Source organism: Lontra canadensis, unplaced genomic scaffold (genome assembly GCF_010015895.1).
Source record: "Lontra canadensis isolate GAN:19392208 unplaced genomic scaffold, GSC_riverotter_1.0 scaffold8, whole genome shotgun sequence".
NCBI lineage: Eukaryota > Metazoa > Chordata > Mammalia > Carnivora > Mustelidae > Lontra > Lontra canadensis.
Window position 1 is genome coordinate 29,545,776 of NW_022631002.1, and position 16,264 is coordinate 29,562,039.

The 16,264-nt window shown below is 37.8% G+C and overlaps 1 protein-coding gene across 13 annotated transcripts in view; it reads right to left on the reverse strand.

Annotated features, from left to right (window-relative positions):
- Nucleotides 1-16,264, reverse strand: part of CHD9 (chromodomain helicase DNA binding protein 9) — a 212,261-nt gene that overhangs the window by 6,285 nt on the left and 189,712 nt on the right. For 9 of the 13 annotated variants that reach the window (XM_032854469.1, XM_032854470.1, XM_032854467.1 and 6 more), the window contains 7 exons: nt 15,033-15,941; nt 13,852-14,015; nt 12,870-13,142; nt 11,964-12,132; nt 6,268-6,407; nt 5,743-5,964; nt 1,968-2,096 (listed from right to left, as the gene is read on the reverse strand). In XM_032854469.1, coding sequence (XP_032710360.1) covers nt 1,968-2,096; nt 5,743-5,964; nt 6,268-6,407; nt 11,964-12,132; nt 12,870-13,142; nt 13,852-14,015; nt 15,033-15,941 — 2,006 coding nt within the window. The remainder of the gene's footprint in view (nt 1-1,967; nt 2,097-5,742; nt 5,965-6,267; nt 6,408-11,963; nt 12,133-12,869; nt 13,143-13,851; nt 14,016-15,032; nt 15,942-16,264) is intronic. The other 4 variants (XM_032854472.1, XM_032854476.1, XM_032854473.1 and 1 more) reach the window with 3 other exon arrangements.

Genomic DNA, 16,264 nt, shown 5'->3' on the forward strand with positions numbered 1-16,264 from the left:
CTTCTTTGTATATGCCATGCATCATGCTAAGGACTTTCAGTATATATTTTAGTTCTCACTATATCCTTTGAGAGAGTATTATTTCTGTTTTTCAAATGAAGGAATTAAGCCTCAGAGAAGTTATATAAGTCACCTAAAGCCAGCTAGTAAGCATGAGAGCCAGCTTTCAAACTCAGGTTCCGCAAAGTCATGCTCTTACCTATTACGTAAATTAAAACCCTGAAGTATAAAATTAAGCACATCTTTTGCTTGTGAACAGTGATACAGCCAATTAATCCACAATATGAAAAAATTTTAAAACTACATATGATAATTAGTAGGACATTAAAACAAAATATTTTGAAACTTCAATGATTTGGATCTACCAACTTAATGTTCCTTTGGTGTCTAAAGTTAATTCCTCTTTCTATACCTCTCTGAACATATACTATCTCTTGGTAGAATACAGACAGGACTTTAATATGGCTACACCACCTAGAAGTTACAGGTATCTATAGTTATAATACCTTAAGCACTCTTTTCTAATATTTTCTATAGTCTTTACTTAGTTTCTGTTGCCTTTTCCTTTTCGTTACCCCCTTTACTAAGCTCCAGTGTAAGCGGAGGCCCTTTGGGTGGTATATGGGGATTCAGCAGGTAGATTCTTTTCAATCCTTAAGCCTGTGTGCTACAGACTCAGAACAATAAATAATACAAATTACGGGAGATGAACAGACCCCTTGTCAGGTTGTAACAATTAGATAAAATTAGGAGTGTTTAATATCTAATAAGTAAAAACACAAAATTGTTCCATTTCCTTAAAACTGGCTAAGACTAATTTATTCCTATCCAGTAATGCTAACTTTTGTTAGAAGATGAAGTGCTAAGATTTGTAACACCATCTATATAATCACAAAATTAAGTAAAATGCTACTAAAATGTCATCTTGTCTTTTCCCTAATCCCCCTATGACACCATTTTAAAGTACAAACAAATGCTGAATAAGCTCTATAAACTTGGGGAAAATCAGTATTAATTTTAATGAGCTAGTGCACATAACAATATTAAAATTAAGGTAATCTGATTGTGACTGAAGGAACTCAATGAGAAATTTGCTGTTCTTACTCCGAGGCCATCTTTTTCTCTTTTTAATTTTATTTTGTTGCATGCTTATCTGCATAAAAAACAGAATAAAAATATCAGAGCTATAGGCCTGCAGAAGGGTGCCGTAAGTGTTGTATCATTTACTTTTGAGGTGAAGGAGACATTTACCAGTCCATAAACAAAAACAATTTGGGGAAACAAATGTTGAGCCACATTTGGTTAAGAAATAGAATTTAGAAAAACTGGACTCTTACCATTCATCAGTCAAAAAAGCAGTAAGATAAACACAGCAGTGCCTTTTTTCTATAAGGTACCTTTGTTTAAGACATTTTATTTTCATCTGTCAGAAAATTATGTAATAGGCTCATTTAAAGGAACAAGATACTTTATGGCCATCTGATGGGAAATTTCAGTGACAAAAATGTAATCTATGACAGCCTAATGAGAATGGTGGCTCTCTCATCAGTTTCTCACCCTCTGCAGCATGGCCTTTCTGGGTGGGTGTTGTGAGGGACTGTCTTATGTGCTGTAGAAAGTTCAGCAGCATCCTGGCCTCTATCTGCTGGATGCCAATAGAATCCTTCCCCTGCCTGCCACCTCCTCACCTCCCAAGTTGGGACCTCCAGACATTGCCAAATGTCCCTGCAAGACAAAACTGCCCTGTGCTGAGAACCGCTGCTTTGGATGTCAGGCCCTTGGGCGATGTCACGTGGCTTACACACAGATGTGTCAAGTGACTTATTTTATCCCATGGCTTAGCCAAAGATGTGGGAATTGAAATTAGATTGCATAAAATTATAGTCTATGTCTTTCCCCACAAATCTGCTAGTTTTAACCCATCTCCAGGTCTGTTTATAAACGATTAACAATAAATATACACATACCTTCCTGGCATTTCTTCTGTTGATCAGCTGAACACGTTCGTCTCCAGTAAGACTATTAACATCGAGTTTATTAGGGTTTCTGCAACGATGCCTTTTTTGTTTGGGCCTCCCTTCATGGAGCTGCACTCTCTAAAACATACAAGTAAAGAAACAGCTTTAAAATCTTTACTTGTGCAAACAGTGCAAAAGAGCTGATCTAACTAATTTAATTCTATAATACTGAAGATATATATTATACACTGAAGAATATGTATTTAATATATATTATACACTGAAGATACATATATATTATACACTGAAGATAATATTATACACATATTTTACCTTTAGTATATAATATATACATACATATATATTAAAGAGCTTACCCATTACACTTTAAAAATACTTAAACTTTAAATATTTTTATATTTAACCAGTTGACCTTAAACAACATGGGGATTAGGGGTACTGCCCCTGCATAGTTGAAAATCCACATATAACTCTTGATTCCCCCCAAACTTAACCAATAATAGCCTGCTGCAGCCCAGAAGCCTTTCTGATACTATAAACAGTTGATTAACACATATTTAGCATGTTATATTTATATTATATCCTGTATTCTTACAACAAAATATAAGTTGTTGAACCTACTTGTACAAAGTAGGTTGAAGAAAAGAAAATGTTATTAAGAAAATCATATTGACGAGAAAATACATTCTCAGTACCATACTGTAAAAAATCCACGTAAAAGTGGACCCACACAATTCAAGCCCAAGTGTTGTTCAAGGGTCAACTGTCTAATAAAAATATTAAATATGACTTTAAGAAATATTATGTAAATCTTTTCCTCAAATTGCATATTTGAAAACATATTCAAGGCCATCATATGATCGAAACACCATCAGTCTGTGTGCATTCTGGCTCCTGAAATGAGGTCTTTCCTTAAATGCTCTTACAGATCACTGTGTTCCTAGCATTGTCTGAAGGAGTTACCAATAACCTGGAGCAGCCTCCTCAAAATCATACAGTTCTTTACTTTTTCTCCTGATAAATTTCATCTGAAACATCAGATGTTTTTCCGTGCTGATACAATCCATGTTTGTGCCAGTTGTGGCTTTCCTCTTCTCTTCGTCTCACTAATAGTCTTTCTTATCTCTCCTCAAGTAATCGACACGATATTAAAAGATATTCTTGTATTTTATGAATGGGAACCAAGGCTTGGAGAGGTTACTAACCTTCCTCGAGGTCATGCAACTAGCAAGTGGTAGTATCTGGTAATGAAACTCTTTCCATCAAACCATGCTGCTTACCTCTATAATTTTAACAAAGCAGGGCTTGAGGTCAGTTTTGGACCAATGAGAACAATGCAGGAGAGGAATGCTCAGACTCATCAGCGTGGCAGACGCATCCCTTCACAGCCTGGACCTCAATTCACCTTTTCTATCCTGTTACTATTACCCCACAGACTTCCTCACATACACCCTGCAATACCAGACTGGCCGCTCTTTTATGAATATGCCTTAGAGTCCTATCCTTTTTAACTCTTCATACTCATTTTATAATGCTTAGAATATTCTTCTCTTGAGTTAACCTGCTCAAATGCCTACTTGTTCTTTATCATCCACCAGTCACAGATGTCATCTCTATCTTCTTTCCACATTTCCCCAGATACTTTGCCTAGGCAGAATCACTCATTACTCTTTTCTATGTTTCCACAGTACTCTACACATAGCCCCGCTATTATATATGTTATAATTAATTAGCTATAGAGATACCACAGAGTGTGAGAGCTAAGAAATGATTAATGTGAGATATCCTTCAGAAACCAAAACTAATCAACTTGTATTATCACAACAAATGCTGTTTTAAAATCTTGATATTATATAATATTACCTAAAAAATTATGATAAAAAGTTTATTTGCAGTGAAAATGATGAATGGCTTTTAAGTTTAAAAAATTAATAAAGAAAAAAAAATTAATAAAGATTCCTTTGCAGTGATGAAAGACAGGAGAAACCCTACAGACTACAGTGGAAGTACCACAAGGGGAAGAACTTTATATCGTTCGTGGTTTTATCCTCTATCCCTTAAAAGAAGAACTAGCACTCAGTAGTTACTCAATGCAAATTACTGACTGAATAAAATGTTATTTTCTAATATGTTAAGTTACAGGGTTAAACTAATGATTCTCATTACTGTTAGAACTGCAGTATTCATTCTATGCTTACCCATCATATTTAGCGAAAACTCCTCCCCTCATAATTATAAAAGCTTTGTTTTTTTAAAAAATCAAAAGTATTTAAAGTTTGAGAATTAGTGGCATCCTTAGAGAAGACCAGGGATATAAAAGGCATCTGAACGCCAAGCCTGAGGCAGTCTGGTGTAGACAACCAGGTTATTTCCTGATGTCAATAATAGCGACGTAAGGGGCGCCTGGGTGGCTCAGTGGGTTAAAGCCTCTGCCTTCGGCTTGGGTCATGATCCCGGGGTCCTGGGATCGAGCCCCGCATCGGGCTCTCTGCTCAATGGGGAGCCTGCTTCCTCCTCTCTCTCTGCCTACCTCTCTGCCTACTTGTGATCTCTGTCAAATAAATAAATAAAATATTAAAAAAAAAATAATAGCGACGTAAAATTCTAGACAAAGTACACATCACAGACACAAAGACCACTGTAGGGACTGGAGTGTGGAGCTTTTGTGGTTCCTTTATGTAAAAAAGTAACAAGGTAATTTTTTTCTGTTAATAAAATAACTTTACATTTATACGGTAGTTTTTAGTCTTCAAAGGACTTTCACTCATTGGCTCAGTAAATGTTTATAAGGGAGCTAAACACTATTCTGTGGATCAGGAATTAGGTACTAAGTCCTGGGGATACAAAGGTGACTAGGATATCGTCCTTCAGAAGCTCACAGAATATAAACAGCTGCGCTGGGTTCTCCATTCTAATGAAGGCAGATACAAAAGGCCCGCTACCTTCACTGTTTGGAGGATCTGATACGAATTTGGTATATTAGCACCTGATAGTAAAGTACTGCAAAATGCAATGACAGATTTCTGTGAGTAAGAAAGTCATATGCCGGGGCACCTGGGTGGCTCAGTGGGATAAAGCCGCTGCCTTCGGCTCAGGTCATGATCTCAGGATTCTGGGATCGAGCCCCACATGGGGCTCTCTGCTCAACGGGGAGCCTGCTTCCTCCTCTCTCTCTCTCTCTCTGCCTACCTCTCTGCCTACTTGTGATCTCTGTCAAATAAATAAATAAAAATCTTTAAAAAAAAAAAAAAAAAAAGAAAGTCATATGCCTATGAGACAGTGAGCACAGAGTATCTCAGGAGACAAAAAATGCAAATGAACTAAAACAATTCTCGCTCTGATGAGAGTAGACTTAGTGTGCACCTGCAGAGACACAACAGCAGTACTGCGGCAGCTTGAAGAAGAGCTTACGAGTAGTAGTTTGGACGCTGGAGTTAAGACTGTGCCCTGGACTACTTACTTCCAATTTCGGTGTTTTAATTTATCCAGAAAATAGTTACAATTATGCCATTCTGATAAAGGTGTTAGGAGTGTTAAATGGTATATTGGAGATAATTTTCATTATTAAGTGCAGAATGGAAAAATGGAAATGGCACTGTGTTCTATCAGGGGGAAAAAACGGTCATTATTTTTTTCTGCTTATTTTTCTTACCCTTGGGCAGAACACATATTTACATAAGTGGGTAAAAACGTATGCTTCATCATTATGGATTTGATAAACCACAGAAATAAAATATACCAAGATCTGTAAGGCATCACCTACAGGAATAAAAGCTCCTAAATCTTCCACATAACCTGGGTGCTCCTTAAGCCATTTTTCCAAATCCTTTCTCTTTGGCGCATCATCGCCTGCGAGTCTTGTCCCGTCTTTGAGGTTAATGACTGGAACTGGACTTTCCGTATCAGGAATTCCTTGAGGTTGAGTGTAGGACAGTGCTGGAGTCATCCCTGTAGAAATCTGTGAGGTGGTCAAGCCCAAAGTAACCTGGAGAGAAACAACCAAGTGAAAATTTTATTTCTATGCTTTATCGTTCGATTTTTGGTCCAGTAAAGAAAATCTTTTTGAAGAGGAAAAAAGTAAACTGTTTAAAATTCTCACGAATTTTCCAAGTTTAAAATTTTCACGAGTCTTGGTCAGTGCTAGATTCCTCTGAGATAGAATCTAGAAGTACACTCTAATTTCCTAATTAATATTTTTACTCTCTAAGATATTCGCAAAACAGCAATATGTATATTTACATACTTTGGACTCAAATTTTGGACTCAAAGATCAGTACTTTTTACTTACATGGTTAGGTGGTTTATTTCTGTTAAAAAAGAGGATGTCAACACCTTCTACATTCTTCCTTCTTCCCCGCCTTTTTTTGACTATAGGCTGGTTGTCTAATCTAACGCCATTGGCACCAAGGGTTGACTGAATGGAAGTACCTAATCAAATAAAAACATGCAAAATAGTGATCAAAATTTAGATCTTAAGCAAATTAAAAGTACTTATTTTTCTAAATATATGAAAGTGTTAGTTCTTATTTTACAGCTCCTAAATCCAGCAATTTTTGGGCTAAAACACCCCCATTCCTCATTTAAAAACTCAGAGAACTATAAGTAACTTCTTGACTTGTCTCTTCTAATTTTTTACCAGGATAGTCACACATCTTATCTTTCCCTTTTAGAGGAAGAAGCAAGTCTTTCTCAAATAAAAAGACAAATCCTTCCTTTTTCTTTGAATCCATTAATTCCTACATTTTCTGAAAGCTTGTTTTTTCAACTATCTATACTTTCTTGTGCCAAGTTTTGTTTTTTTTTTTTAAATTTATTTATTTATTTGACACAGAGAGAGAGATCACAAGTAGGCAGACAGGCAGGCACAGAGAGAGAAAGAGAGAGAGAGAGAGAGAGAGAGAGAGAGAGAGAGAAGCAGGCTCCCTGCTGAGCTGAGAGCCCGATGCGAGGCTCGATCCTAGGTCCCTGGGATCATGACCTGAGCCGAAGGCAGAGGCTTTAACCCACTGAGCCACCCAGGCGCCCCTTGTGCCAAGATATTTTATTCCAGAGTCTTCTCCTCAACTTAAAAACATGGCCTAACTCAAACAAAAAATAAACCTCGTCCCTGGGTTCATGAGCTGAGCCAAAGGCAGATGCTTAATGCTGAGCCAACCAGGCATCACAAAGGAGAATTTTTAGAGCAAGTCCAGTGTATCCCTGAATAAGAAGTTGCCCTTTGGCTGGTCATGTAACCTTATGGAGGCCACTTATATTCGCCACATCTCAGTTTCAAAATGGTACCTTAATTCATATGGTAAGGAATAGCTAGTTACAATGATTAAAAACCATGTTTGCATATAAAAACACAATAGGAATGTCACATAACTTTTATAATTTTAGTAAAAAAATTTTTACTTTTTTAAAATTATTAACATATAATGTATTATTTGTTTCAGGGGTACAGGTCTGTGATGTATCAGTCTTATACAATTCACAGTGCTCACCACAGCACATCCCCCTCCCCAGTGTCCATCACCCAGCTACCCTAACCCCTCAGCCCCCTCCCCTCCAGCAACCCTCAGTTTGCTTCCTGAGATTAAGAGTCTCTTATGGTTTGTCTCCCTCTCTGGTTTTATCTTGTTTCATTTTTTTCCTCTCTTCCCCTATGATCCTCTGCCTAGGAATGTGACATAACTTCATAAAAAAAAAAAAAAAAGGAAAATTTTCATTGTCTACAAAGTGAATTTCATTATAACCAGATTTTATAAACATGATTTAAAAATACTTTCACTGTAGTACATTTTAGCTATAATAATAAACTTTCCCAAAGTATCATTTTAAGAAGTATCATTCTATTTTATAAGATGTTCTCATGGTTTCTTATTCGAATATGAATGAGATGGCTTTCATCAGCCCCTTTCCTGCATGACCCCCCAACCCCTAGTTCCTGTGCCAGCTCAGTTTTCATGTTGTCTATAATGTGGATTCACCTTTTCTAAGCAGGCTCTGCTTTCATACAAATCTCTCTCTAGTAGGAATTTACACACTAGCTAGGTCAGTCTTATCACAAAGCCATACTATTAAGCTTCTGGTCCATGCTGTTCCCTGCCCTTCTCCCCCTTCTCTCATGAATGTCACTTTCCATGATCTGACCTTCCTCTTACAGACCCTGTTCAATTCTACCTCTTCCAGAGGACTTCGCCTAAGTTTCTACACAGTAGTGACTTCCCTCTTCTCTAGTACTTTTTAACTATAATGTGCTGTGCAGCAAAACATATTATCTTGTTTTTTAAATATCTTGGCTAATATTTTAACATTTAGGTCCTGGTCTACCAAGTAACTGAAAGGTAGACCGTGTCTTTCTTACTTTCTACTTTCCCTTTACTGCTATTCCAATGTTATATAAAAAAAGTACTTACTATATATAATTCTCTCTGGAAAAAACAATTGTATACACACCAAAGTGTACATTTATAAACATACTCTATTTGGCCATTCATAAACATATTCTACTTGGCCAGTTAGGTACTATCGTAATGTCTTTTATTTTCTTTCTTAAAAAAAAAATCCAGCTACTGGGACACCTGGGTGGCTTAGTCTGTTAAGCGTCTGACTCTTGGTTTTGACTCAGGTCATAATCCCAGGGTCCTGGGGATGGAGCCCTCTGTTGGGCTCCCTGCTCAGCGGGGAACCTCCTTCTCTCCCCACCTCTCATGCTCTTTCTCGCTCTCTTTCTCAAATAAATTCTTAAAACAACAACAACAACAAAACAAAAAACAAACAACCCAGCTACCTTGACTTATTTCTGAGAGTGATTTTTAGAAACATTATTGATTTATTTTAAGCTAGAATCCAAAATGGAAAATTTAACCTATCTATTCTATAAAGCTTGTATTGTACTTATCTTAGATGTAATTATAACAATACTAAAAATAGCTTCTTTTTGCTGAATGCCTACTAGGTGCCGTACACTGAGCTAGGTTTAACAAATGTTTTCTTAAATCTTCAAAAACAAAACAAAAACATAGAGTATTATTAAGCCTATTTTATAAATGAGATCAGAAACATTAAGTTTTACTAGCCCAATGTCACAGCTGGTAAATGACAGAATTCAGCCCCAGGCTACCATCATCTTCTGTTCACTTTTCTAGGTAGTTTCTGGAATGGGTTCTTTAGTTTTGTCCTACTGTAATTTAATGCTATTTTACTATTCCCTTCATTAATTAAATTACATGACAACTTGTATCTTTACTTGAAACTTACAGATACAATTCAGAGGGTACCCACCTAAACGTAAAAAGGGCTTTGCCTTTGGGACATTAACAACTATAATAGTAGCATTTATTCAGTATCTAATTCTAAAACCTGTGAGGTTTTAGATTTTAACATTGGCTAAATTTTAACATTGGTTTAGCATCTAATTAAGTGCCAGGCTCCGTAGTAGCCACTCTACATGTATTATTTAACCCACCCAACAAGGCTACCTCTCTCCTACCCCAATGCCTCATTTCATAGACAAGAAAAGGAAGGCAAAATATTATTAACAGATTTCCTAAAAGTTGTGTTGGAAGACAAATCTAGATTTCACATTCGCAATTATTAAGATGGATGAGCTGTAACGCTTAGATAATAACTCTATCTGGTTTTATTTTTATTTATTTTTATTTTTTTTTTTAAATTTTATTTATTTATTTGACAGAGAGAGATCACAAGTAGGCAGAGGCAGGCAGAGAGAGAGGAAGGGAAGCAGGCTCCCTGCTGAGCAGAGAGCCCGATGTGGGACTCGATCCCAGGACCCTGAGATCATGACCTGAGCCGAAGACAGCAGCCCAACCCACTGAGCTACCCAGGCGCCCCTCTATCTGGTTTTAATGTTTAAGGCTTTTAAATATTTTGATTTGCTGCAGACTGTGTTACAATAACTGCTAATACTATTAACGATGATGTTATTTACCCAAGGGTTACTTGAAGGTGAAGGCTGTACAACCTTCAGCTGCAATAGCAGTAAAATGTTCAGATGACAGAAGTGTCAATCCCATTTATAATGGTGGTATCAGAGTACAAGCAGTAGTATTTCTTATTTTCTTTTTAGAATTTTATTTACATTCAACTAATTAACACACAATATATTAGTTTCAGAGGCAGAGTTCAGTGATGCATCAATTGCATCTAATATCCAGTGCTCACTACCTCCTTAATGCCCATCACCCATTTACCCTATCCTCCTACACCTTCCTCTCTTTATTGGTTTTAAGATTTTATTTATTTATTTGAGAGGGAGAAAGAGAGAGAGAGAATGCGCTCAAGCATACGAGCAGGGGGAGAGGCAAAGGGAGAAGCAGGGAGCCCGATGTGGGGCTGGACCCCAGAGATCATGACCTGAGCCAAAGGCAGATGCTTAACCAATTGAGCTACCCAGGCACTTCCCCTGCCCTTTTCTAAAAAAATCAGAGCTCCCCTAAATACAATACCGTCAAGGAAAACCACAGTTTGGGGAAGTTACGCTTCAGTGACAGAAGCAGGGCTGGGTCATATTTGAACTGCAAGCTACACATCTCTCAAAGTCTAGTAACTGGAGAATTACAACGAATGGTTAATGAATCTGTAAGAGACCAAAGTAATGATGATGATACTAATTTATAATTTAATTATAATTTATAATTAAAAAGTCATGGTAGCATCAATTGGGAATAGCTATCAATTTAACACTTATAATAAAGCATTATGTTCCCCCGTCCTAGGAGTTCCACACACCGTGCGCGTGTACAAAAGGAGTTGTGAAATGTTTCCAAGTGCTGCATGGCAACCAGACTTAGCAGAATACTGAAACAAACTGTTTAGCTTTATGTATATGGAAGGTATAATGGAAGTTCAAGTCATTAATGGGCTTTATTCAACAACTTGAACTTCTTAAAGATGCAGCTGATCATGAGTAAAATTTTCAATTTTTTGATACCACATCTTATAAAAGGGACACAGATTAAAGCATGTTACACCAAGATCAACAAAACAAGCTTCTTATTGATTCCTCAATACCTACAGAGAACACAACTCATGGCTCCAATTTGGTATTTAATAAAAACTGTTGATTCAAAGTGTCAAAATGTTGGAAGAGAGACAGTCCCAATTTGAGAGGAGGAGATACGATCACTGCTTCCAAAATGTGAAGACTATCATGGAGACATGGGAATAGGCTGATTCTGCAATGCGTTTATAAACACAGAATTTCGGTCATTAAGAAAACCCAACTGCAGGCAGAATTTGCTTCCAAGTAAGAAGGAATTTTGTGAGGATCCCAGCTGCCCAGTAATAAAAAGGGCTGTTTTAGGTCAGCACAATCTTTTCCTGCAAACATTCCACGAGAATCAAGTATTATCTTTCAGGGATTCGTTGTAACAATTCCTGACTGAGGACTGAACTACACTATCACTAAAGTCTTTCTAGAACTTCTCATTCTAACTTCCTCTACTAATCATCACTATTTGTGATTTAGGTGTTTGCCTTTTACACTATCTGCTTTCATGTTGAACTGCTGTCTGAACTTGTATTGATATAAAACGACTTGACAGAGTATTTCAAGCCAAATATTTAGGACCCTGAAACAAAGTTGCACCCTGCTTTAAAATATTATATTAAGGGCGCTTGGGTGGCTCAGTGGGTTAAGCCTCTGCCTTCAGCTCAGGTCATGATCTCAGGGACCTGGGATCGAGTCCCGCATCGGGCTCTCTGCTCTGCGGAGAGCCTGCTTCCCCCTCTCTCTCTGCCTGCCTCTCTGACTACTTGTGATTTCTTTCTCTGTGTGTCAAATAAATAAATTAAAAAAAAAAAAAAAGAATATAATGCTTTTTAAAAAAAATATTATATTAAAAGCCTCAACAGGTATTTATTAAGATCTAAAGATCTAAAATTAGATTATATACAGAAACAGAAATAAATAAAAGAGCATCTGGAAATGACAGCAGGAGTATTTCATGCCTAGGCAGTTACTGTCATCACACTCACCTGATACTGGTGTGGATGTGGGGAAATTGGCGAGGCTGGTCTCTGACGCGCTCTGCAGCTCCCGGAGCCGAGTCAGATACTGCTGTTGTCCCAGAGCACCGTCTTCACTGTCCAGTGGTCTCTTCTGAGCAAGCCCTTGCTTCTGAAATGTCAACTTCAAACCACCTTCCTGTCAACAAACACCATTATCGAGAAAGAAACAAAAAACTCATTTTAGTTATTAAGAGAATTTTTTTTACTTAGAAAAAGTGAAATAAAAACACTGAAACACTATTTAACTTCTCTCCTTATTCAGAAACCAACTAAAGAAAAAAAACCAACTCCTTTCTATAATGAATATTAAGTTTTCTACCGTAAAAGAAAAAAAATCCAGGTACTATACACACTTGTCTGAGCAAAACAAAGCTGTTCATGTGACTAGTACCTTATAACACAATCAGCTTCGGACATACATCTCTAAGTACATTATTCAAATGACATTTCAGAGGATGTTACCCGCGTATTACACACGGAGTAATCCATTTAGCTTCAAAAATCATACCGAAAAATGAAATGTTACTGATAACAGGGCATGCTAAATGTTTAAAAGAGGAAGTGCACTGACATACCATTTAAACATTATATAAAAGAACCAAAACAATTAGAATTTGTCAGACTGTTTAAGAAAAGCATTCTTGATCGGCAGAAGGACTATGTTCAGAAGTATAGGTAGAGAAACATATTAAATGACGATCCTTCTAGTAGAACATTCAAGTTTAATAACCTGGATATCAAAAAGAAAACAATCCAAATACCAGAAAACAAGTATGTGAAGGAAGTAAGAGTGAGAGCAGGCAGCCACTTGCAGAAAAAGCATGCTGCACACGTAATCGCAATCGGGTCCTAGGGCAATAAAAATAAACATACGTCTTTGATTTTCACTGTAAACTCCTTTTCTCGTACATGCTTCTTCACCTTTGACATCTGTGTTGACGGATCGTGTTCTTCTTTAACACCGGCACCTGGGGGAGTGGGTACACTGGGTTCACTGTATTCTGTAGCCGCGCCAGGACTGTCCAGCAGTTTTGTGGTATAGAAAGAAGCCACTGTGTTGGCATCGTAACTTCTTCGAGCTGAAGGCCACTTCCCTTTCAGCACTGTTTGACAAATACTGTCCAGCCGGTTGATCATCACACGGTCCTGGAAGAGCATGCCACATCAGAGTGTGATTTTAACAACCAGGCCAGACCCTTGGAGACGAAATGGCTCAGGGCCTTGATGGATTTAACCCTGGTACAACATACGTGCATTCGGTATGTATACATATTTGCACACCCATATCATAATTCTGTAAGAATTCAAGTACAAATTTTCACCGGAGTTCAAAAATGTTTATGATAGAGATAGTCTTCTGTTATTTTTATAACTATACAATACAGGTACCTTGTAAAAATTCAAACAACTCAAAACTAGATGAGAGTAGAGTTCTCCTAAAGATAAGTACTCTTGTTCTAGTCTAGTCACATACTGAAAGAATTGTATGAATCCAACCTAAACTTCTACCACTGAAAGCCTACGTACCTAAGTGAACTTTTTTCCCAAGTCATCAATGACTATGATAAATTTCTCCAAGGAGACTCAGCTCAAGCACCTATTTCATAACTTGTACGTGAACCTAAGTGTTCATTATCTCGTATTCTAAACATTCTAAGGTTAGGTTGAGAAACATACACATTCAAGTACACCTATTTACTTGATGACAGCAGTTGATACTTTTGATGCTAACACCAAAATGTGGCCCTCTGTTTTATGGTGACCTATCTTTCCATATGAGAAGAGTTATCTACCATTAAAGCAACAAGAAAAATACTCAAAAATGACCTCTTCCAGCAGGACAGTATTCATTTACCTTCGGCCAGTATGAAGCTGCTAGCATGTATCCCCCTTGTAAGATGTAAGTGGATTCTGGCGTCCCATTGTTCATCTGGAAACTATCCTGGGTCTCGTCCTGGGTAGTGCTCAGTGACGCGACACTCTCCTCATCATAGGCTTTCACGTGAGGGGTACCTTCTGCTAAGAACAATAATAACTGTTTCAAAAAGACTGCATAAAATAAGTTTATATATACTTTTCAAAACTTATATAAATATTCAGATACATTTAAAAAGGAAAAAGAAGTCAAAACAAATGGTAAAAAAAAAAAAAGGAAAAAATTAACCTAAAAATACAATTAAGTATTCATTGTTTAAATCACCTAAAATACAATTAAGTATTTATTGTTTAAAAAATTAGCACACAAGCAAAATAAGGGCATTAGGGAGCTTGACAGGAAAGGGTTAACAAAACATCCCTTTCTGCATGAAAATGTGACCTTCAGTAAACTCTGTAGGTCTGCTTGCTGGAGAGAGAGAAACTCCTGACTGATCAATTGCATTTGGACTGGGGACCATTTAAATACCTGATGGGTGTACTAACGTTCTCTAAGGAGGGGATTCCTACGATGGGGCATATCCTTGTGGCCACCCTGAGACTTATGTCTCTAGAGTTGTTACAAGGGACTCCAGCTCCTGCACCCTCAGTGTCAACTCATTTCCCTGCACATGAACTGTGGGCTGTGGCATGCACACTCAGGAGAGGGCCACCTGACACAACCCTGGGGGCGAGCTGTAGTTCCTATGCCGTACTGCTCTGAGTAGAGAACTGCCAAACGGGGCCTAGGATACTCTTGCTGGTCTGACTGCTTAACTTAAAAATCCTGGTGGCGGTTAGAGAACATAATCCCGATTTGTTCACTGATCAACTTGTTCAGGAAAAAATGTAACGCTAAATTGAAGGTAATGACAAAGAGCTAAGATCAGTGTGTAAAATGCCTAATTTCTGTTTGACTAACCCATTTTGCAATGCCTTGAACACTGAAGAGGGATTGTGTACCAGTCACGCTAGTTTCCTTCTCACTCGTGCTTCTCTAGGCAAAGCCGGACATGCAACATTGCAGTCAACAGTTTTAAACAAGCTTAAGTTATCTGAACCAAACGCTTTTCATTTTCACTTGAAATGTCTTAAAATAGCAAAAGCACTTTATGCATATACCTCGCTTTTGGACTTCTTCTTCTTCACTGTCACTTTCTTCTGATGAAGATGAGGAGGAGGATGATGAGGAAGAGGATGAGGATGAGGATGAAGATGATGCTGAAGAACAAGAGGAGGATGAGGAAGAACTAGAGCCTGATCGAGAGTGGGAGCAAGAGGAGGAGGAAGACGAGGAAGAAGATGATCTGGAAGAACAGGATGATCTCTCAGAATCAGAGTCAGACTCAGAACTAGATTCGGATCCTCTTTTGTGGACTCGCTGTTTCTTAGAAGCTGGGTTTGGAGTGAGGGGTTCTGTTCTGGCTGCAACCATGCGTCTGTCTGTTTCACCTTTTCCACCAGATTTCTGGTCTCCAGTGGCCTGCGGTAAAACACCGTTCTTTGGACTTACAGGCTCAGACTTTATTAGTGTCCTGGTTTCCTCAGAAGACATAGATTCTTCTTCAGAAGACTGAGGCTCCTCTTTAAGATTTTCACTTTTAACTTTCATATCCTCTAGAATAATACCTTTAGCATCTAGGAGCCTAGGTAGAGAGGTAAGAGGAGAAGCAGAAAGTGCTACTTGATATTGCTGTAAAAGTGGGGTAGAAGTCCTTGAATGAGCCATCTTACTTTGACTGTAGTTCCTTTGAGCTGCCATAAAGGAGAGTTCAGGATCACGAAGAATGTGATAGTCTGTTCGGCTCACCCCGTGTTTAGCAGCTCCAATGAGCAAGTCCCTATCATGAGGGCCACATTCCCACCAGACTGGTAAGTCTGGATTTGGATGGCAAAGCTTCAAGCGTTCAAACAGTTGTGGGTGCCGGAGGGCCTGTTCCCGTACTTTCCTTAGAAGTTCAATACGGTACAAAGTCCTAGAAGCACGTTCTTCTGTGATTGGCTGGATAAAAATATTTGGATCCACCAATTCTATGTTAAAACGAAAACAAAAACATTAACCTCAAAAACACTTTGCTATGGAGTTAGAACAAATAATGCAACTTCTAAAATGTACCTCTACTCAGTATCATTGTGTAGTTTCCAGAATTTCTTTTTAATATTTTTAAACGAGGAAAAATAGAAATTTTAAAAACAAGTGCCCACATCCATACATATAATATGGAACACTGGATCTTCTGAAAGTAAGTAAAACATAACATTTTTTAGAAGTATGTGAATAAAAGAATTTAAGAAATCCCCTAGGAGCTGTCTTTACTAATCTGTGTCTTAATCAAAGAGAAAAACACTTACCT